General features: G+C 52.2%; 1 protein-coding gene across 1 annotated transcript; it reads left to right on the top strand.

The window, feature by feature from the left end:
* The first annotated feature begins 1,001 nt into the window (after positions 1 to 1,001).
* On the top strand, positions 1,002 to 7,797 carry IRF1 (interferon regulatory factor 1). Its single transcript, XM_074915889.1, has 10 exons — positions 1,002 to 1,054; positions 2,172 to 2,263; positions 3,176 to 3,275; positions 3,482 to 3,658; positions 4,000 to 4,049; positions 4,177 to 4,312; positions 4,497 to 4,622; positions 5,457 to 5,500; positions 6,106 to 6,241; positions 6,722 to 7,797. The coding sequence occupies exons 2-10, from the start codon at positions 2,177 to 2,179 to the stop codon at positions 6,820 to 6,822; spliced, it is 957 nt and encodes a 318-aa protein (XP_074771990.1). The 5' UTR covers positions 1,002 to 1,054; positions 2,172 to 2,176; the 3' UTR covers positions 6,823 to 7,797.
* The last annotated feature ends 14,328 nt before the right edge of the window (positions 7,798 to 22,125 follow it).

The raw sequence follows: 22,125 nt of genomic DNA, 5'->3' as shown, positions 1-22,125 counted from the left end.
AGAAATGCAGAGGAGACGGTCAGGAGCATCACTCACAATCTTCACCTATTTCCATTTTCTCTGGACTTTCTTTCTAGCAGCCATGGCTCTTGCTATTAGCCCAGGCCCTACCGCATCCCTTCTGCAAATCGCTAACAGGGAATAAATGAAAATATAGTTTGGGCCCTCCCTGATCTCTAGCCCTGCCGTCCACAGCAGATGTCTGCCCTTTGGAACCGGTACCAAGGCAGAGTCCCACGGCAGCGGTACCGGGGCCGGTTCCGCGACACTCGGCAGCGAGTTGACGGGAGCAGCCTGATCGCTGGCCGAGCTCCCACCCAACCCGGAATAGCCCCCTCCAGACCCTGCCGTGCCTTCACTTCCCTTTCAAATTTATGAGGGTTGCTATGGGCTGGCGGGAAGTCTGGGAGTCGTCTGCGCTGCCTGGGAAGTGGGTGACCAGCGGCCACGCAGGGGGGGCACAGACCAGGGCTGAGCCCCTCAGGGGGATCGGGGCTGGACCCCTCCGTGGGATGGGGGCTGGATCCCTCCGTGGGACGGGGACCGGATCCCTCCGTGGGGACAGGGGGTGAACCCCCCCGTGGGGACGGGGTCTGGATCCGCCGGGGCGTGGCGGGGGGGCAGTCGGGGGGTCCAAGGCGGGGGGGGGGATAACGACCCTCTCCGCTGCCCGTGGCCGGGCTCGGCGGGTCCCCGAGCCGAGCCCCCGGGTGCCGCAGCCCGAACCCCGCAGGGCCGCGGCGGGGCGGGGCGGGGCGGGGGCGGCGCCTGGGCGGGGTGGGCGGAGGGGCGGGGCCAGCGCTCCCCCCCGCGCCGCTGGTGCTACAACTGCGTGATTTCCCCGAAGTGACGTTGCCGCCGGCGGCCAATAGGAGGCGCGGCCGCCCCCTGCGGCGTCGCTGATTGGCTGAGAAGCGGCCGGGCCCGGGGCGGCGGGGAATCCCGGGCGCCGCCGCGTTATACCCGAGGGCGCGGCCCGCGGGCGGCAGAGGCGGGTCGGCGGGCAACGGGGGTGGACGGCTCGGCTCGGCTCGGCTCGGCTCGGCTCGGCGAGGTGAGTCCCGTCCCGTCCCGTCCCGTCCCGTCCCGTCCCGTCCCGTCCCGTCCCGTCCCGTCCCGTCCCGTCGCGTCGCTCGCTCGTCCCCCGCTGTGCAGAGCCCCGGGCGCACGGCGCGGCTGTGTTCGCCGTGAGGGCGCAGCGGCGGTTTGCACCGTGCCGAAGCGGTTTGGCAGCGCCGGGGTTCATCGCGGCGGCAGCCGTCGGGTGGCCACCGGGCATCCCTTTCTCCGGCGGGCAGCGGTCGCGGGTCCTCGCCCAAGCCACCCGAGGGGACGGGGCGGGATGGCCCCCGCCGCACCGGCGGGGCCGGGTGTAGCCGGACGCGGCTGCTGGAGGCTCCGCGGCGCCGCTGAGCGGGTCCCGCAGCGCCGAGCCCCGGGGGCCGGATCCCGCAGCCTTGGTTTGACCTCCCCGGGGCGGGCGCTCACCGGAGCCCTTGTCCCGCCGCCACCGCCGAGCGCTTTGGTGGTGAAAGTTAGAAATGTTTTGTTTCGGAAATCTTGGGCTGCCTGTCTTGAAAAAACGGCGCAAACAGGAAATTATTTCTGCAGAGGAAGGGCCGGCAGGGCTGCGCGGCCGCAGCGCCGGGCGCGGTTGTGCCGAGGCCGGGCGCGTTGTTAATTGGGGCTCATCCCCCCCCGTTCCTTGCGCAATTTAATTAATAATAAACTCCCACAGACGGCGGCCGTGCAGTTAGTGCCCCTCTGCGGCCGCGGGGGCTGGAGGGGGGGGTCCCGCACCGGTCCCCGCGGGGAGACCCGCACCCACTCTTTGAAAAAGGGGGTGGTGGGGGTGAGCCCCCCCCGGCCCCCTCCCCTGCCCCGCGCGGGGCTCCCCACGCAGCACGGGCCGGGCACCCGCCGTCAGCCCACCCCCGGGGTTCAGAACTTGAGAGGCTTTTTTGGTGCTCACCGGGCCGAGCGGGAAGCGCTGCCGCCCCCCCCGGACCAAGTGGAAGATACTGGAAAAGAATTAAACCCCTGGAAAAATCGCTTTGGTCGCATCGGTCGCGTTAGTGGCAGCTCGGGGGGCAGAGGGGAAGGGAGGGGTGACATTGCAGAATGGTTAAAATAGTGATGAGATTTTTGCTGACCTGTTGTTTCTTTCACAGACAACATGCCAGTGTCAAGAATGCGCATGAGGCCCTGGTTGGAAATGCAGATTAATTCCAATCAAATACCAGGACTGATCTGGATTAACAAGGTGAGGGTTCGTTATTACTGTTGTTATTATTCTTCTTACTTCTGGGTCATCAACCATCCTTGTTAGATGACACTAAATGTGAGTCAAGATCATAGAGGGCAGACGAACGTGGAGAAAACTTGCAAGCGTTATGTTTAAAAACCAACTGGTTTTTGTTTTAGAAAAAAGTAGCTCTGGTTGGCACACAAAGTAGCGGTTCTGTTTTTTTTCCTGGGAAAATTCGCAGGAGGGAAATGATAAATGACAATGAAAGCAGTCTGAATGTGATGGAGAACCGAGAAAACTCCAACATCTCCTTTAGCTCCTGCTGCCCTCTTGAGCCAAGTCACCTCCTGTCCCAGTTGAGTAGCTGCTGTTACACTCCCAGTCGCTCCCACATTTAAGCTTTGACCAGAAACACAGTATTTTTTGGTTGGGAAGGCACATCCCTGCACCAGCAGCACCGGGAGATCACTGGGCTTATTGAACCAGAGCGCTCTCTCTGAAGTTTCCACCTCCATCCCAAGGTGATATTTAAGCTGGGACATGGTTTTCTTAGGATTTCTGCAAGATCTTATGCACAGCTTTAAAAAAGAGATTCTCTACCAAAGTGTACCTCGAAAATATGCTGTAGTTTGTTACATACTAATAGATTAGATGCAATATATTTAAATGATTCTGGGATAAAACTGGCACTGTAGCTTTTCCTGTACTGTACCATGTGTGGTTTTTTTTTTTCCCAGTTTCAGAAATCATAAAAAAACTCAAATACCCTGAACAAAAGAGATGGAACAATGGATGTTTAATTAAGATATGCAGAGGGTTCATAAAATTTCAGAGCTGCTACTGAGCATTCTTTGGTTAAATCCATCATTCCAAACTGGCACACGACGCTTCTTTTTTTAATTCAAATCTCTATTGGTTTAACTTCAGGATAAGATGATGTTTCAAATCCCGTGGAAGCACGCAGCGAAGCACGGCTGGGACATGGAGAAAGACGCCTGCCTCTTCCGCAGCTGGGCCATTCACACAGGTGAGTGCTGGCTTTATGTTTCCATCAGTCCCATGAATATCTCAAGGCTTTTTTTTTTTTTTTTTTTGTCTTGATTTACAGCCCAGGTGGTTATATTAACTACTAGTGTATATGTCAGAGAAACTAGAAAAATGAATTTTTTGGGGGGGGGCAGGAAGAACTAGCACTGAAAAAATCTAAATACCTACCCCATCTCTTATTTATAGGAAGATACAAAGTAGGTGAAAAAGACCCTGATCCGAAAACCTGGAAGGCAAACTTCCGCTGTGCTATGAATTCACTGCCCGACATTGAAGAAGTGAAGGATAAAAGCATCAACAAAGGCTCCAGTGCCGTCAGGGTTTACAGGATGCTGCCGCCCCTGACCAAGGATCAGAAGAAAGGTAAGCCCGCAGCGATCCGGCCGGGGTTACACAGCTGCTGCCCTTAAACACCCCTTAAATTCCCCATGCTGCGTCGGCAGGGGTATAACAGACCTGTTGGTAGCACTGGTGCTACTGGGGTTAGTCACTGGTTATTGCCATTGGTAACGGTTTGGACAAATGGTTCATTTTTATCCCAAATTCTTCAGACGTGCCTAAGGGCATCATCAGGAAGCGATCGGGAGTTGCTGGTGGTGACAGCAGTTGCAGAGCTTGCTGAGTAGGACTCAGAGCTGCAAGAGCTCGCCTAAAATGTCAGCCAGGCAGCCCTTTCTAACATTCATCTTATTTTTATTTAACAGAAAGGAAGTCAAAGTCTTCAAGAGAAGCAAGAAACAGGAGCAAGAGAAAGGTATGTGTCTGTAGAGGCAGCTGAAGACGCTAGAGGTTTTGGTGGTTTTTGTGCTTATTTTTGTTTTGCTTATGGGAACTTGTGTGTTCTTAGACAAGTCTTTCATGCTTTGCCCTTATTTTTGTAGCCGTATGAAGACATGAAGACGGAAGAGTCAGCAGAAAGACTAACCAGCACTCCTCTGCCAGATGACCACAGTGGCTACACTGTTCACGACTATGCGGGGCAGGAAGTGAAGGTTGAGAGCACATCCATCACCTTAGGTGAGACTCAGTTTTTAGCTCTCCGAGCAGAGTGGGAAGTGCCGCCTGTGCTAAACCCACAATCTCTGCACCAAAAGACAAAGAGGACTCTTGGGGCTGGGCCCGGCTGTGCCGTCAGACGGGCAGGGAGGAAATAGAGGTGGTTGTGTCTCTCGTGAGTGCCAACTCCTGGTGCATCCTGCAGACCTCTCGTCGTGCGAGGTGAGCGGCTCCCTGATGGACTGGAGGCCGCCCATGGAGATCACCATGGCTGACAGCACCAACGACCTCTACCAGCTCCAGGTGTCTCCCCTGGCTTCATCCTCGGAAGGTGGGTATTTCATTTTTTCCTACCTGGGTCTTTCATTGGTCTGTTGGTTGGAAGCAAGGTAGCGGGATAAAAGAATGCCTGGGGGGATCAAGAGAAACAAGAGTTGTCTTGTAGAAAAAATTAAAAACCACAACCAACCTCTACTTGATGGATTTTGGGTGGCTGGAGCTACCAAAGCAGCCAGGTTACAGAAGGGGACGTGCCACCTGCAGAAATAGCTGCTCGTGGGTGAAAGGCTCCAAAATTCCATTTACTTTGCACATGAGGGCAAAGGGGCAGGCTGCGTCTGGCAGGCTCAACGTGGTGGCACGGACAGGTCAGCCTGTAAAAAAAGGAGAGATCTCTGAGCTGGGAGGGTGGGATGGGGGGTTACGAGGCAGCTGGAAGGAGACGATTCCAGAAGCAGGTCAGAGTTGGGTACAGGAGTGCCAGTGGAGGTAACTGTGCTTCCCAGAGGGGAAAAAAGGAATTAACGTGGGTATATCGGAGCGGTTCTTCACTTGGGGTGCAAATCGTCTTCGTCCCGCATGCCAAGCAGGCTCTGCTTTGGGGAGTCTTGGGGAGGTGTGGGGCTGGCTGGGGCCGTGCACCCCAAGATGTGGTTGTGGGAGAGCATCTGCCATGCAGGGCTGGGGGGTGCTGCTGGGCCCCCCACCTCAAACCCATGAGCCCCTCCTTGGCGTTATCCGGTGGGGGGGGAAGCCAGAGGTGATGGTGGTGCGTGACAAGAGAAGATGAAGCTGGTTGTGTGGTGAAGAAGCAGAAGTGAGGGCTAACGTGCAAAAAGTTGATGTCTATGTTTTCTTCTTTTTCTTTTACGTGCTTCCTAAACAGTCACAGACGAAGATGAAGAGGAAATGAATCCGGACATTTTTAAGGTAAAACCAGCCCTTCTGGTCAGAACAAAGTTGGCCAAAGTTGCTTTTTGCACCAAGAGAGGAAGGGAAGCAGCTGTCTGATCCAGTCTTACGTGAGCTGAACATATGCTTATGTAATCCAAGACCCTTATTTAGTGAGGAAGCCTGAAAAATTAAATATAAAAGAAGGCTACTTTGCACACCTGAGCTGGAGAGGACACAGCCATGGAAATAGTTACTCTTCATGTGAAAGTCAGAGAAAGCGATTGGGCACTGCTAGAAGTAGAGGCGGCTGGTTTAGAGTCTGCAGATATTCTCTAGACTTTATTTTGCCCTCCTCTCCACTTCTGACATGTATGGTGCTTAATCTGTATTTGCAGACATGTCACGCTCATCCCACTGATAAGATGGGACTTTAATCACCAAAGGTGCTCTGGCCCTCCCTGTTTTTCATTAACTTTTTTTTTTTTTAACTGGGAGTAAAACGAGTTTTATATAATTTGGCATGAGGGGATATAATTTGATCTTTTTGGCTCACCTGCCTTCTAGTTAAGGGAAAGTGATAAAACCTTGCACCCACAGAAAGAAGGAGCAGTTTTTACCATCATCTCCTTATTCTCTTACAGCTGCTTGAACCAGCCCAGGACTGGCACACCACCAGCGTCGGGGGGAAAGGCTTTCTCACCAACGAGCCGGGCACACAGACCATGTGCAGCACTTACGGCTACAAGGAGCAGGATGGGGAGATCGACACGACTTCGGGTACAGCCTCTCCCCTTGTCACTGACGGTCAAGGACGATGCAGACGAGGGGTTTTTGTGCAAGACACTAATTGGGAGGGAGCAAGTAGATAGAGGGGGTTCACACGTGCCAGTGTTTTGAGATTTCTGTGTGGCTTGTTGGGAGCCTGTAGGGAATTCATTCGTAAAAGAAAAAGGAGAAAAATGCCTCCAGTAGGAGTATATTATATATTTGTCTTAGGGTCATACACATGTAAACTATGCCAGCTTTCAGGAACTCCTTGCAATGTAACTGAAGAATTTCCACTAGCGATAGCTTAAATAGGACAGTTTAGTAGAGAGTGTTTAGAGTATTTTAGCAAAATATTAGTCTAAGTTATTTATCTGAGGAATCTTTAAATTTTTGACATTTTTATATATATATATACGCACACACGTATACATACGCTATTTTGCTCTTGCTGTGTGATTTGGTGTTCATTTCTTGTTTTGTTTTGTCTAGGAGAGCTGGAGTTCAGGATCTTCGACCAGAAAAACAGCCTAGAATTCTCCTGGATGGAGACAGTGAGACCTAGCATGCAAGTCATTCCCTGTGGCTTGTAAACCCCCGGCTTCTGCTGACCACAAACTACTCTTACGTAAAAACTTTGACAAGCCTGAAGAGAGTGGAGGAAATTGTTTGTTACTGACCAAACAAAGACAGTAGCTTTTATATTCCGTTTTAACTTTTAGGCCTGGAAAGAAAAACTCCATTATAAATAAATAATTAAAGAAGGACTCCCATCTCAGTGGCAGGAGTCCCGGCACCGAGGATGCTCAGCCGCAGCACGCTCGGCGGTGCAGCGTTTGCTGGAGGGTCGCTGATGGGCCGTGGGCTCTGCCCTGGCAGGGTACAGCTGAAGGGGGACTGTGCTGGAGGCCTGGGGAGAGGCTGTTGTCATCCTCCTGCGCAAGATGGGACGAGCACTTTACCCACGGAGTGCTGAGGAGAGACGCTGCAGATGGGTCTCTTGCCTGTTAGTTTTGGTTGCTGCTTACCTGTGCAACACTGGTGACGTTGAGCTTAATGACTGTCGTACTTAGTCAGGAAAATTGCACTAATTGGCCTTCTCTTCTTTGATTGACTCTATCACATAGTTCCATCTTTCAGATCTTCAAACTGTGTAAATAGTTTAGACCAATGAAATGTGAAAATTCAGTTTAGGCTTAGCTTCCTCGTAGTACAGTTACCCAGATCCACTCATTACCTGCTCCCAGGCATGCCATATCTAGTTCTACATCATAGTTGAAGAGATGCTGCATGAAACAATTTTTGCACTGATAGGGGCAGAGTTCTTTATTTATGCCATGCCTTTCTGAGACCCCTTCTAGCACTCTACCAGGATACCTACAGTACTGTATGCAGCAAGCTGGAACACCCCACCGACCCACCCTGGGGCCACGTGTGCAGGAGAGTGCAGGATGGAAGAGGTTCTAGTTCGTGTGTAATACGTAGAAATCAAATCACTAAGCTCTATATTTTCTTGTACATTTTATTTTTGTATATAACACATTGTATATTTGTTTTAATAAAGATGTTTTATATATGACGTGTTTACTTTTTCTCATGGGAGAGCTCTGCGAATGCATTCCAGATTCCTTGAAAATACCCAAACAGCTGTGCTGTTGACAGAGACGGTTGGAGAGGGTTTTGTTTTTTTTTTTTTCATGAGTCATGAAAGCAGAGATAATTTAGCACAGTTTGCTCCCCTTTTTCGCCTTGCCTCTGCTAGGGGGCAGCTGATGGGTGAAATCCTGCTTGTCCTGGGAAGGGATGTTGGTTCTGTGCACGTCTGGGGGAGTTGGGGTGTAACTGCCATCAACTGCAAGTCAGACCTGATTTAGGGTAGGGGTGAAGGCTACAGCGTTAGAAAAAAAACCCAGCACCGCATCCCTGCTGTGGCTGTCCCTATTAGCAGCGCTGTTGGCTTCTGAGAGGAGACTGGCAGTGAAGACCTAGCTAAATACCTTGGGTTTGCCTAAAAAGAAAACACCCGGACAACGCAGAAGGCAAGAGGAAAGCAAGCTGGTTTTCCCCTGTATATTGAACTCATTTGCTGTACTTTCAGGCTGGAAAGGTCTGATGTGTTACTGCATCGGCTAGGCTGGGGGAGCAGAGCCAAGCATGGCTGATGTAACGTGTCTCCAGCTGCAGCCACCGGGATCTGATGCCGCCTGGAAAACCCCTGCGCTGAACAAAGCTGTGCCGTGAGGGCCCTTGGGGAATAACTTCATCCACTGAGCGAGGGTGGACCGAGGAGAATATCAAGCTGCGGGAGAGGAAGACCCAACCCAAAGGGCTAGAACAAAGCCAACATTTCCTACCGCCTTTGGCACGGGCTCTGCCGTGACTGGGACTGCAGACACGTGAGGACAGATGTGGGGTTTACTGAGGGAAAAGGGACAAAAGCAGCGTCCTGGGAAGCAGGTGGTGGAGGGTGTCAGAGCCAGCACAGCTTGGACACAGCCCAGCAAGGTGGACAGGCAGCCCAGGGAGGGAGAGGCCGGGCAGGGCTATGGCAGCGCGTTAGTCATTAACCGGCCCTATCTCCGGGGCAGCCCAAAGCAGGCAGCCGCAGGCAGCACCAGGCAGAGAGCAGCTTCCGACAGCCTCATCCTGGCTCCGTGGAGGTGGCAGCCCGGAGGGTGATGACCTTGCTGTCCCCATGCAGTGGTCACACTCCTTGGCAGGGCATCTGGCCCGAGGGGCCACCTCCCGGGAAGGGATCCAGCCAGCCGGGACCCCCCCGGGTACCAGGGCTGCCTTGGATCACACCCACCCAAAATCCTGTACAGAGACCCGATCAGACCTAGAGCAGGAATATTTTGTGCGTGAGCACCCACCGGATCAGATGGCAGCTCCTGCCAGGGAGAGAGCGTGGGGCTGCTGGGTCTAGAGCCACCTCTGTGCACCCAGGAAGGGACACCAGCTCAGCGTCACTGACACCACCAGAGGAAATCACACAGAATCCTTCAGGTTGGAAAAGCCCCTCGGGATCAGCGAGTCCAACCCTCAGCCCGACTCTACAAAGTTCTCCCCGACCCCACATCCCCCCACAGCTCATCCCAACGGCCCTGAAACCCCCCCAGGGATGGGGACTGCCCCCTCGCTGGGCAGCCTGTACCACTCTCTGACCACTGTCAAAATCAGTTTTGTTTAGGAACTTATTATACACAGGGGGCAGGGCGTGGGAGAGAGAAGGGAAACTTTTTATGATGCAAACAGTGCTAAAAATAAGGTAGAGATTAATCTGCCTATTCATGCATTAAAAGGAGCGAGTTTTTCACAGTTATGCTCAGATACAAATAAACAGCCCTTAGATTTTCACAGATAAAAGGCTTGACCAAGATCAGAGGACAGGAGAAAACAGCAGCTAGTGCCTCCCAGCCAGGGACCACAGACCCGCTCCGAGTGTGTGTTCACCAGGACAGGCGAGATGCTCTCCCGAGCCACCTGCCGCGGGACCAACCGCACGTGAGGTGTTTTGCCAGTGAAAAGTGGCGAAGTCCTGTGACAGGGTGGAGTTTATCCATCCAATTGCTTCACTGGCTGAATAACTGCCAAATTCAAAGTATTTTCTCGTTGTTTTGAATTCTTTGGGAGGGGAAAAGAACGCAGAGTCCGGCTCTCCAGAGCAGGAGGCTGGGACTTGCTGAAACCCAGCGGGGACCTGGAGGCTGCGGTGCCGCATCGATGCCTGACCGGCTCCTCCATCACCTCCAGGGCAGGTGGGATCCGTAGAAGCAACATTTATTCTCTCAGTGCAAACTAAGGAGACCTTTAGGCTGCTCATGCCCACAGGAGCCATCATGGGCTCTTCAGGATAAACCTCCTGCACAAGCTATGCGGTGAAAATAGTTCTAAGCCCTTGACATTGAATTCTTCTGAACTTGCCTATCTTAATCAAACCGTTCAGCAAGCCAGTAAACTTCAACTGGCTTTCCTGTGTTGGAATGAGAATTGCTTTTACCTTTAATATGCACACAGCTACATTCACATGGGAAGTAATTACATACCAAGAGAGCAGGTCATTGAGGAGAGCTCACCCTTGCCAAACCCAGACAAAGCCATAAAGAGAGTTTTTATGGGCAGGGCTCGAAGGGCAAACAGCTCTTTCTTATGCTACGAACCTTGCATGACAGCGAGAAAGATCGACGGGCAATGCAACTGTTGTAAAAATAAAGAGAGATCACCTCTCTGTGGTGGAAAACAAAAAGCAGTAGTTGTATAATCAGTGGTCGTTTGGGCAATGGAGCTAATGCTGCAGGCTTGGCAGGCTGCTCCAGCGGAGCCTCCATCCCCTGCACCGGCTGCAGCTGACTTGCAAACCTTGAAACCATCCAAAACCAAATCCAAATTTCTCCCGATTTAATTTTAGAGCTTTAGGATGTCAACAGGACAAAAACTCCCCAAAATAACTGACAGTCTCAGAAACAGTCCCACAGCCTGAACCTGGGAAAGCCCCACGGTGACTCAGGCCCAGGCTTTGCTCTGCAGCATCCTGCATCGAGGCAGCAGAAGACCTGGGATCACGCCAATAAAGATCTGCCACGCGGCAGAGGCGAGGATACCACACGGCTGTGAACGGCAGCTTTTCCTCCTGAAAACCCTTGCCCTATAAATAGTGGTTGCTTTTCCCCTAACCTTTGCCAAATAGATCGCTAAAATGCTCTTCCGTAATGAGAGGGGAACATAACTTCCTCCCCTGTGCTCTGCTTAGCACACTGCTCATAATTTGATCACTCCCCGGGAGCAACCTGTGAGCAGCTCGACCCCGCGCTGCCTGGAGGAGCCTTTCGCTCTGGGTTGCCCGGAGTGGTGGCACCTTGCGTGAGCTTTGCCCGCCAGACAGCAGAGCCTGCAATTATGGTTTCACCTTTATTTGCCATGGTGATCGAATCCTGATAATTGGACGCATTTCCAGGCAGTCACATGATTTACGGTATCACACCTACAAAGGACAGGAGTGCTTCAGACCAAAGGTATGAATTTACATTTGCAAAAAAATAGTGGCATATTTGTTTGTGGTGCAAAGGCAAACTGTTGCTTAGATAGCGACTGAATGTCCTGGGCTGCATAAGTAATTTCTCTGCTGCTATGCCGTTGTCCATTTTCTCCCCCACGTCTGTACACACAACACAAGGAGGACAAACTTCTGCAGGACAGAAACCTCTCCCAGAGGCTTGGGAGAGCCAAGGGAAGAAGTGTTTTCTGCAGAAAAGTCAGTTTTAGAGCTTAGATGGGGAAAAAACATTCCCTAGAAAGGGAGGGAAGTCACATTTTCATGGACAAACTCTACCTAAGTTGTGTTTTCTCCTACACCAAGTGCTTCAGTCCATTCTGCACCCTCTTCCACCGCAGCACCATGCATCAGAGTTCCTTTTCCTCCCACGTTTTTCCATCCTCTTCAGTATTTCTCTCACTCGCCCCATCCCTCCCCAGCCTTCCCACACATGAAACGACGGTACAAGTGCATTCATGCGGGCAGCATGGTGCATGTAGCTCAGGCTGCCTGCATGCTGTGTCCTTCCCCTCTAACCTTTGATCTTATCTGTCCCGATAACGTCGGGATGCAAACCCAGGCAGTGTGGTTCCCTGCCACGCTGGGCTGCGGGCAGCCACCCTGTCCCAGTACAGCTCTGCCCGAGATGGGAGCAGCTGGGAAGGGATGGAGAAAGCTTCCCATGGCCCTTTCCAGAGTTCAAACAAAGTGTGGCATGCACTGCCACCGAGCTGAACGCTCAAAGGCCATATGAACCCAAGCCAGCAGAAGCCATAAATCACCTAAAACCTAGAAAACCTCCTTGTCCTGCTGGCAGACGTGTCTGGTCACCAGCTGGATGTAAGCAGAGGTGTCAAAGCACAGTAGTAAGGACTTGGGGACAGATAATCATGTGCTCGTTCCGCTAACTGCCTTGGCGAAGGTGAAGAGCAGTGCCGAATCACAGACAGCACAACAGGAGTCACAAGGAGGATGGGGTAGCCAGGAGGAGCTGTAGCCACAGGGCTAGGAGATGATGAGAGCCCAGGACTGGGTGCGTGGGGCAGATCTCATCACCCACTCATCCAAAACCACCACAGGTTGGGACCCCGGTGCCAAAAGTTACCAGGGTCTGCATGAATACAAGGCAGTTAATCATCCCACCAGGCTGGTAAATGAGTCAGGACAACCGCCTGGATGGAACGGGCACTGGGTAACAGTTATCAGGAGATGTCCAGGAATAAGGGATCCAATCCGCAGGGAGCAGATGGGACAGCAGAGCCAGGCTCCCTCCCTGCCTTCTGAGAGCAGACCTAAGTGGTCAGGCTCTCTTCAGCCTCTTCACCTTCAGGATGAGCCACCCCGCTCGATTTGCTCACGATTCCTACAGAAGCCTCTGAAGAGCCTGACAGCGGGGTCCCGGCTGGCTGCAGCCGCTGCCAGCGGAGGGGGGACGTCAGGAAGGGTGAGGGGTGAGAGGCTCCCGCGCCCGCCCAGCACAGACCTGCCTCTCGCCGCTCCCGGTGGCTCCTCAGCAGCCAAAAACCAGCCGGGAGGAGAAGGCTGAGCTGGTGGCATATCAGGTTGCCGGGTGGCATTTCCTGGGCAAGCAGCACCCAACTCCTGGGCCAGTGCAGCAGCGACGGGCATCGCTCACACCCCAGGAGCGTTATTTATACACCAGGAGCATCCTGAGCCCCGACGCTGGCGGTGCCTGCGCGGAGGATGCTCAGCCGCTGCAGGTGAACTCGTGACCTATTTCAGCACAGGAAATTTCACACTTCAGACAAGCACTCCTGCCTCTTGTGCGTTGCTGCCCATCGCACGGCTGCGACACCCTACGCTGCAGGCACGTGGCCACAGCATCAAAGCACAGAAACGCTGGGGCAAGCCGAGATGCGTGCAGCAGCTCCGGGGATCTTCCAGGGGAATTCAACCTCGCACACGACTGCCTGAGCAGAAACAGCTGCCTCGCCAGCCAGGGAGAGGGAAGGACTTTGTTTTCTCTGTTTGCATGGAGCAATGGTTAAAAATAGAAAAGCAAGGGAGTGGTTAAAAGGCAGGTTTCACTGGGAGGAGCAGGGGGTAATGATCTGAGAAGCTCTAGGCAACCGGAAAGTAGATGGAGGTTTTGCTCCTTTCAAAGCACTCGGTGGTTTTGCAGTGATAGCACGGAGAATGAAGGATGGGAAAACAGCATCAGGATGCTGGCCCTAATTCAAAATGAATTCAGCACAAGCATTACACATAGTAGCTGTCTGCAAGCAGGGCTATTAAATAACAAGAGCCAGGCTAACCACAGGCATAAACACTGAACGTGCCCAGTTTTAATATCTGCGTTGCAAAAATATATTTCACTGAGTTGGTTCTGTCGTGAGCTAAACACTATAAAGATTTCACCAACAGTTTTCAGGCAGAAGAAATTAATTGAGAAGCCAAGTCCAGACAGGTACAACTTTGTTTTCACTAACTTTATCACTGAAGAAAATGGAGGGAACAGAAAGCGGAGCGTGGACCACGCTGGCCTGTTCCCAACCTTGTGGGCTGGTTTTTAGGATATTTTAAAAAAAATTCTGGAGGGAGAGGGCAGAGATTACCTGTGGCATTATTTAAAATCAGCAAGTGAACCATGCTAGCACATAGGTATTTCACACGGAAATAATAATTCAGTGTTAGACCTCGCAGCTGCCATTCCTGCCCAGAGCAACCCTTTGCCACCAGCTTTGGAAGAGCCTCACCGGGGTTCCTCGGGCTCCACGCGCACCCCACGCTTCTGGAAACCCACAGACAGACTTTCCTGGGGGTGTAACAGGGCAACCTGCCTCCCGGCAAGTGAGTCATGTCACCATTTGCTCTGCCCCAGAGCTCCTCACACCTCCCGCCCTCAGCCCACGGCGAGGTCCCAGCTCGCCCGGCGCGGAGGCTGGGTCCACAGCGGAGCTGTGCTTCCTTCGCCTGACGCTCGCGTGACGGCTGTGTCATCTCCAGCTGCGGGCCAAAAGCCCAGCACAAGCTGCCTGACATCAAGAAACCTCACGTAGTTTGCATCTACTAATGCAAAACATCCATCAAGCTCACACCAACAATCAACAACGGCGTCTGAGCCATACCAGAAGCATCTTAGATGTTGCCTACAGAATATTGTCTGAACCACAAATGTTGCAAAAGTTTTACATCAACCGGCTGCATCAGAAGCGTGCTGTTTCCCCAGCTGCCGCTACCAGGCTAGTCAAGGGGAATTTTCCAAACCAGCACAGCTTGCCAAGGGTACACGCACAATTTCCGTGCACGGGTGCTCAGCCTGTCTCATTGACTGGCTTTTTCTCCACGAGGCAGGGAGAGGAAAGCAACCATCAAGAAGATGAAGAGGATTTTAAAAACCCACAACAATTAATAGGTATGTTCTTGGACCTATTTTTAATTTACATCGTATGACTGACCAGATTTCAAGTTACAGGTGCTATTACTGAAACTTCCTTTTCTTAATGTTATCTTCCCCTAAAGCTAGGGTTGACAAGTTTTTTTCCCATTGATTTTAAAAAGCTTGGGCCCACCTAGACAGAGCTGACTAATTTTGGGGCCTTAATTCCCAGATCTAGTTTGCTGCTGGGTTCATCCCAACAGTTCAGAACCCGACATTGTCCCTACAGCTGAACGCCTCCCGTGCCTCTGCTCCCAGATGGGCAGTGGCCACCTGAAAGCCACATCATCCAAGGCAAAGCAGGAATGTCATTCCTATATTCAAGAAAATTCTGTTCCCTCAAAACAGCAGTTTCTCCTGGAGAGGCATGAAGAGCTTTGCTGGAAGCACCCGCTGAGCCCCTCATCCCCATCCCTCAGCGGGAGACAGACCCCAGCTCACGTTCCTCCAGTATATTACTCGTGATAAACCAGTAGCAAATCTTCTCCCTAATTAGCACCTCGAGAGAAGCAAGTCGCTGGGGAGTTTTGATTACAGTGCGTGTACCTTTACATTACGGGAGCAGGCAGGGGTTGGGGTGTCTGAGGGAGCGTACCCTCACACTGCGCATGGGTACGAGGAAGCCTTGAAACATTTCCCTGTGCTCCATGTCAGGGTGTCATCTCCCACTGCCAGGGATGAGCACAGCCGGGCGGCCTTTCAAGGCAGCATCCCCAGGATCAGGAATGACTCTGCTTTAACCCCTTCTGCAGCACTCACAGACCCTACAGTGGGGACCCCGCAGCGGGACGGCAGCAGGACCCTGCCCGCGTCGGGGGAGCTGCACAGGGCACCCCCCAGCTGATGCTCGACTGTTCCCAGTGCCGAGGCTGGAGCATTGACACTGTGCCACGAAATCCATGCACGGAACCTTACGGACAGATCTGAACAAAGGCAAAATTTCTGTATTTCAGGGAAACTGGCTAACCGCCCTTGCCATGAACAAGAACACCACCCCAAGCCCTGTTTAAAGGCTGTGGGGATCATGTTGCAGCAGTGGGGTGGTGGTGGTGTTTCTGCCACCCCAGGAACTGCCACGTGCCATCCTGCACCCTGTGGGAGAGGCACGGGTGGGCTGTGCTCTGCTTTTAGCAACCAGCTCCTTGTTGCTGCAGGGATTTCGCATCCTTGGGCATCTCAGAGGGGTTGGCTGAAGGCCACCTGCAGACTGCCCCAGTCCACAGCTCTCCCAGGGTTATTAGCGCTCGCCAAACCCCCATCAAGTCTGTCAGAAATTAGAAAGTCTCTACAACCACAGAAGCAGTGGGAGCAGCCATGCTGGCCAGCAGCGGGGGCTGCGCTCCAGCCCCCCGGGGCCCTCAGCTGTAAGGAGCTGCTCCATCATTTCCACGACCTTTTCACGTGGCTCTTGTAAAGGCGAGGAGGAAGACACTGGTCTTTCAGCTTGTTTCCTTTTGCTTTCCGTGCAGGACCTGGTGAGCTGTGAGGCAGAGGGCACAGGTGTTGTCCTTACCACAGCGCTCCCTTCGAAGTTGAGGGGATGGTGCAGGAAACCCACTGCTGCCCTCCTGCTGTGGGATGGGCACAGCATCTGCTGGGCACAGCATCTGCTTGGCTCAGCCCTGCACTCACCTCCTGACTTCTTGGTAAGGGCCTGGAAGGGACTAACTTCACCCTGCTTTCAGAATAACAACGCAGGGGCGGCTGAAGCCACTTCGGTGGCACCATTTCACAATGAACTTGCTGCGGTTCAGCAAACCTCAGGCACCTCATCTCTGAGGAACAGGAACCTCAGCGACCGAGGTCTGCAGGACGTGAGCCCAGCCCTGCAGGAAAACGAACTCGCTATGGTGTCAAAAACCCAACAAAACACTTGAGAGCTTGGCACTTGGGTCGTGTCCCCTGTTGCAGGTGCCCCAAGCCTGCGTGTGCCAGCTGGGCTACACCGCTGCCCTCCGCGCAGAGCCCAGTACAGCTTTCTGCTCTGGAAAACAAACTCGGTAAATGGAGAAAAACTCTGAGAAAGGCTAATGTTATACTTGATAACAACTTGCTGCCTCCTGTACCTCTGCTGAGCAAACCACTATTTCCTGAATTGAGGTGTCAGGCATGAAATATTTCACATGCTGGAGCAACCGTCACCATCTGCTAAGTGACAAACAGAACTTAAGCCTTTCCTGGTATTTAATGCATAAATCAGGGCGCGTCCTGTGTGGCTGTTTGCGATTCTGCAGTTGAAAACTCCCTGCCTCGCTTGGGGAGGTGGCACTAAAAACTCTTGCATTTAGTGTGGATTTAGTTGAAGCCACTTTCTCTCCGAGGATTTCTCCAGCGTGCCTTGCTGGAGCACGGACAGCAATGCCACCGCAGCAGGAGGGTTGCCAGAAGGGCCCGTGGGCATCAGGTAAGGCCATACCTGAAGAACCAAGAGTTTAATTCCTTGGATATCCTCTTTCCCCCACAGCTAATACAGATTTATCCTTTTCCACTCGTCCCACCAACCGGGTGAGAAGCCACTCAACTGTCACTTGTGACCCCAGGGGTCTGGCAGGCCGATTGCTGCATAAATGTTTATCTTTGCTCTTGTCCCTCCAAGTCCTCATTGATTATCCTACCAAGGCCAGACCCAACAAACACCCAGCAGACAGCATTGCCTGAGGCCACCGGGCCACGTGCAGGGAAGACGAGAGGACAGAACAGACCTCCGCAGAGGACAGACCTCCGCGCTTGGAGAGTGTTGTCTTTGAGTGGTAACCCTCTGCCCACAGGAGCTCCTGGGAGGTCTCCTGTGCAAAAGCCACATGTTACATATCGTCACTTAAAAAATATGCTTCACCAACATTATCCACAACGCCTGCGAGAAGCCCAGAGGAAAGGCTGGTGCCCGTTGTCAGCACAGGAGGCTCAGCGCCACGGGGGCAGCTCTGGCCCTACCTGCTGCAGTCCCAGGAACACCAAATTCAGCGTGTCCGTGATTCTTGCCCCAATTCAGCACTTCCCCAGCTCTGCCTTCCACCTCAGAGCCACCCAGTAGGTGGAAGGAAGGGATCACCCCCTCCACCCTGCACTCAGTAGATAACACCTAGAATACTGCGCCCACTTTTGAGGCTCCCAGTACAAGACAGGCGTTGACAAACTGGAGCAATAAGCCCAAAAAGCTTGAAGCCACCAGCACAGCCAGGGCACAGAGCCCTTGCTGTAAGAGGAGGGGGTGAGGGGGGCTTGTTCTGCTGGAGGAGAGACTTTGGGGGGCTCCTGGCACCCTTCTGCCAGAGCCTGATTGAGAAAGCAGAGCCAGACTCTGCCAAGGGTCCATGGTAGGAGCACAAGAGACAAGGGGGAAAAGCTGAAATGAGGTTCAGCTCCGAGATCCTCAGCAGGGGGGATCAGGGATGGTTTTTCCTGCAAGGACAGCCAAGCAGTGGGACAGGTCACCCAGGGAAGTTTCCATCCAAGGCTGGAAACAGCCCAAGGCAACTTGGTCTGACCTTGTGGCCGACCCTGCTCGAGCAGGAGGTTGGACTGGAGCCCTCCCGAGGTCCCTCCCTGTGTGAATTACCTTACAAGACCGTGTTCTTCCAACAGCAAGCAGATCATTGCAGGTGGTGCGGTTCACAAGAAGCTCTTTGCTTTCTCCTCCTGCCCAGTACACTGATTTACCACCTGTTTATCATCTTTAATCAGCAGCTGGCTTCCAGAAGAGCTATTTTCTTGTGAAGTTTTGATTATGTTTCAGTTAAAATCTGGTGCTAGGTCTCCTGTTCCTCACAGCCACAGAAATTACAGCTACTGGTGGCTGTTCCCTTACTTGTTGTATGATGTTTCTTCACAGAAGTGCAGCAGCATAAAGCTCCCGGGTGATGAAACCATCTCTATCAGCTTCAAAAGCAGAGGCAAATCCCAACCAGACTTTACTTGGCATTTCTACCGGCCTTTCACACTAGTTAAGACATTCTATGCACTGAGATTGCTGCCTTAATATTTGCTTTATCAAACTCAGGGAAAAAAAAAAAAAAAGGACTCTTCCTACCTGAGGAAAGCTGAATCATCAATGACAAGAAACTTCCCACCCACCCAAACAAAGAAATATCAGACCAAAAACTTTAATTGAATTGGAAGGAGGGAATAACCTTCACTGGAGCTGCCAGAAGACTCGGAGGTCCATCCGCTCACCCTTGTTTCTGTCTCCAGAGGGACACCAAGGAGAGCACAACCAGCAATTCTGCGGAGTGCTGAGCAGCCCTGCCTGCCCCGGGCTTTGGTTATTGCAGCTGTGCTCACAAGTGATTTCAAATTCTCAGGAAACCTCTCAGACAAAATAATCTAGATGCAGAAAACTAAAACACAAGAGATCCCTTGCCCTGTATACAACGTGGGAATCTTCTCTGAAGGCACTTTTATTGCACAGTATTACTAGAATAAGCCACAGTGGGCAATTCATTTCTCACTAAAGTATAGAGGAGCGGAGGGGAATCAGCACAGACAGGTTAGGAAAAGGCACTTTGGTGCCTTGGAAATTTTTTCCTTGTTTGCATATTCCCATTCGCAGAGGGGCAGACATCACCCGCCCTCAGGCTTGGCCCCATCCAGAGCATTACAACAGGGGGGCAGGAGAAATACAGGCAAAGTATCCTGTACAGTGGAAACGAAAGAACAGGTGTAGTGAAAGAAAGCGAGGAAAAAACAGACATATTGAGGAAAAAATTAAAAAAGGAAAGCCTAGAGCCCGTAGGGTTTGGCTTCTGTCTATGAATGGACAGAAAAAAAAAAAAAAGGAAGAAACAGTTTCATTTTGTCTCAAAATGCAACACTCCTAATGTGCTAGAGACACGTGGGTGCAGGCAGCTCCACCAGTAATGTTTTCCTTGTTTTCTTCCTTTTCAGGGCACTCAGTAACATTCGTCAATCATTTGGATTCATGCCAGTCAGTGCCAGCCCGCAGCACCCACCGCATGGAAGCGATCATGTTTGTTCACTCATCTTCTGAGGGTACAATGGAATTAAACCCAAGAATATCTGCAGCGTGTAGTTCAAACAACAAGATGCAAACTTCCATAGATACATTTCTAAAACAGGAATTAGAAACTCCAGATCAAGAGGGATTGAACCCAGACCCTGTAGCTTACCTGCCCTTATTTCTCAACCCAGTGTCCCAGTAAATCAGCTTGGGGTCTCCCCTCTAACCCCAGGATATCAGCAAACCGCTGCACCCCCACCATCAGGATGGCACTTGTTTCTCTCAACCGCTTCCACCCTTAGGAAAGAAGCCAGAAAAATTTGAAATGATATCAGAATACCTGGTGCAGAGAGGAGCTGACGAGCTGCCGCTGCCCAGCCTGGCTCCGCTGCACATCACACGGGGCACTCCCTGCTTTCAGATAAATGGATCTCCTGGCTCCTTGCCCTCCTCCCTGAGCTAAACATCACCGTGCAGAGCCCTTGCTGATTGCCAGCCACTGAGACATAGCCCTGGCCAAACCGCCCCCCAGCATGGCAGAGCGCTGAGCTCAGGTGAAGAAGCTGCAGCTGCTGAGTACAACGTTCAGCTGGAAACAAAACACACTCACAAGGTGAAGCAGCCACACGCCGGAGCGCACCAGCAGCAGACAAAAACGCGTTACAACAGCTCTGCTTCCTATTTCCTTTTCCTTACAGATAATAAGAGTGGCAAAGGTCAGGGGTTTTTCGGGACAATTGCTCGTCACCAGGCAGCTGAGGCTGGTGCAGGGTCAGCTGAGAACACTCAGGAACCAGGGCCTAAACCCCCCGCTGGTTCCATCCTTTCCTACTGATTTCCTACTGGGTTACCAGCTGGGTGCAAGCATGACGGTGCAGAAGCTGGTTTATGAGAGGAGCTTTGGCGACAGCCACACCTGGCAGCGGGGAAGGACCAGCTGGGTGACGCAGCGTTGGGCTGTCAGAGCCCGAAGGCGCTTTTGGGTCTGAATCTGCTCCTTTCTGGTAGCACCTGATGAAAGGTCTCTTGGAAACAAGCAAATTCTCATGGATTTTTTTCATGTTGCAGCACTACCGAGGCTCCTGGCCAAAATCAGCGTTGCGTGGCGTTAGTTTTTGTGCAGAGATGAGGTGTGTTGGGTCTAACAGCCTGGGGGAGAGAAAGCAGAGGTACCGTAGGAGCAAGAATTAACAGCCAAGCCCTGGACACGTGTTGCACCACCAGGAGAACAGCTTTCCTCCCCCCGTCGCTGTTGTGCACTATGATCCCAAATCAGCAGCACCATCCGTGGTGGCCCCTGGGCACCGTGATGGAACCAGCACTAATTAAAGACCCAAACTGCAGAAGCAGCAATATAGGGATGAGATGATGGGAGCGTGACTGAGGGTATCGCTCAGCCAGCTCCAGCCTGAGGGACTGCAAGTATCTGAGCAGTTTTCTAATGGTCTGAAAGCTGCAAATTTTACAGGGTATTTGTGGTACAAGTTGGTGTCTGTTTTACTTTAATATTAAAAGGACAGGGAAGTGGCACAGGGTTTGATAAAAGAGCAAGCTGGCAGAAGGGTCTGGCTAAAAGGAAGAGTGGGGAAAAGTTGGATGTAGGCAAAAGGAGGCAGGGATTATTTCAGCGGCCAGAGCCCTGCATGGTGTAAATATTTTACTCTAGCTTGTATTGCTTGTAGTCATAAACAAGGGGGAAAAAACTGTAGAAAGAAAGGATGATAAATTCCCATTTGAAGACAAAATGCAATAGGAGTATCAAAGATTGAATTTAAAATAGCTAAAGTCTGTCTTGGTCCAGAAATCCTTGGCGAGCAGCTGGTGAAAAGGGCCAGAAGCCAACAGCGGAGGCACTGTTAGGAAATGGGAACTGAAGCAATATCTACTGATGGGAAAAGGGAAGTGGCCGGGATATTTCTCAGCTGGTTTCACATCCAGGCGCCTCCTTTCATGCGCAGCCACTCGGTACAATCAGTGGGAAAGGGAGAGGTCTGAGCCAGGCTGGGCATGGCCGAGGGTATCGGGGTGCCGATGGAAAAAACCATTGTGGGGGAACGGATTCACGGGGAATTTCTTGTTTAAGACACCATTTTCCCTCTTGTGTAAAAACTGCAATAGGGAAAGTAACCTCTCAGCTGCAAAGTCTGGCTTACTGCTGCCAGACTTGACTTGGTTTGTACCCAACAGAGAAAATACTGAAAACAAAAGGGTCTGTTACTTGTGCTAGGTTTTAAGAACTATTTTGGTGGAGCAAATGACCGTGTAACAACAGAAGCAAAGTGCAGAGGAAAGAGCGTTGCGGGTCCAGGTGACACGTTGCAGTTTGGTGCCCAAACACAGACGGGTGCCAGGAAGGTTTAACCAAGTGCTGGTGCAAATCAGCCCTGCGCTCCTACCCAGCAGCTCAGCTTCCCTGCCTGCGGTACCTGACGTACACCTAAAGCACCAGGAGTTGCTTTGGGATCTGGATGCACACTGGCTTTGCACGTGGGGTCACAGGACACCCC

The sequence above is a fragment of the Athene noctua genome, chromosome 12, assembly GCF_965140245.1.
Source record: "Athene noctua chromosome 12, bAthNoc1.hap1.1, whole genome shotgun sequence".
Classification (NCBI taxonomy): domain Eukaryota; kingdom Metazoa; phylum Chordata; class Aves; order Strigiformes; family Strigidae; genus Athene; species Athene noctua.
This window is presented reverse-complemented; position numbering and strand designations above follow the sequence as displayed.

Bases quoted from the DNA above. Each gene is read 5' to 3' on its own strand.
- IRF1 (XM_074915889.1), top strand. From the start codon at position 2,177: ATGCCAGTGTCAAGAATGCGCATGAGGCCCTGGTTGGAAATGCAGATT. The intron at 3,659-3,999 runs GTAAGCCCGCAG...TTTATTTAACAG, and splicing joins GACCAAGGATCAGAAGAAAG to AAAGGAAGTCAAAGTCTTCA. The intron at 4,050-4,176 runs GTATGTGTCTGT...TTATTTTTGTAG, and splicing joins GAAACAGGAGCAAGAGAAAG to CCGTATGAAGACATGAAGAC.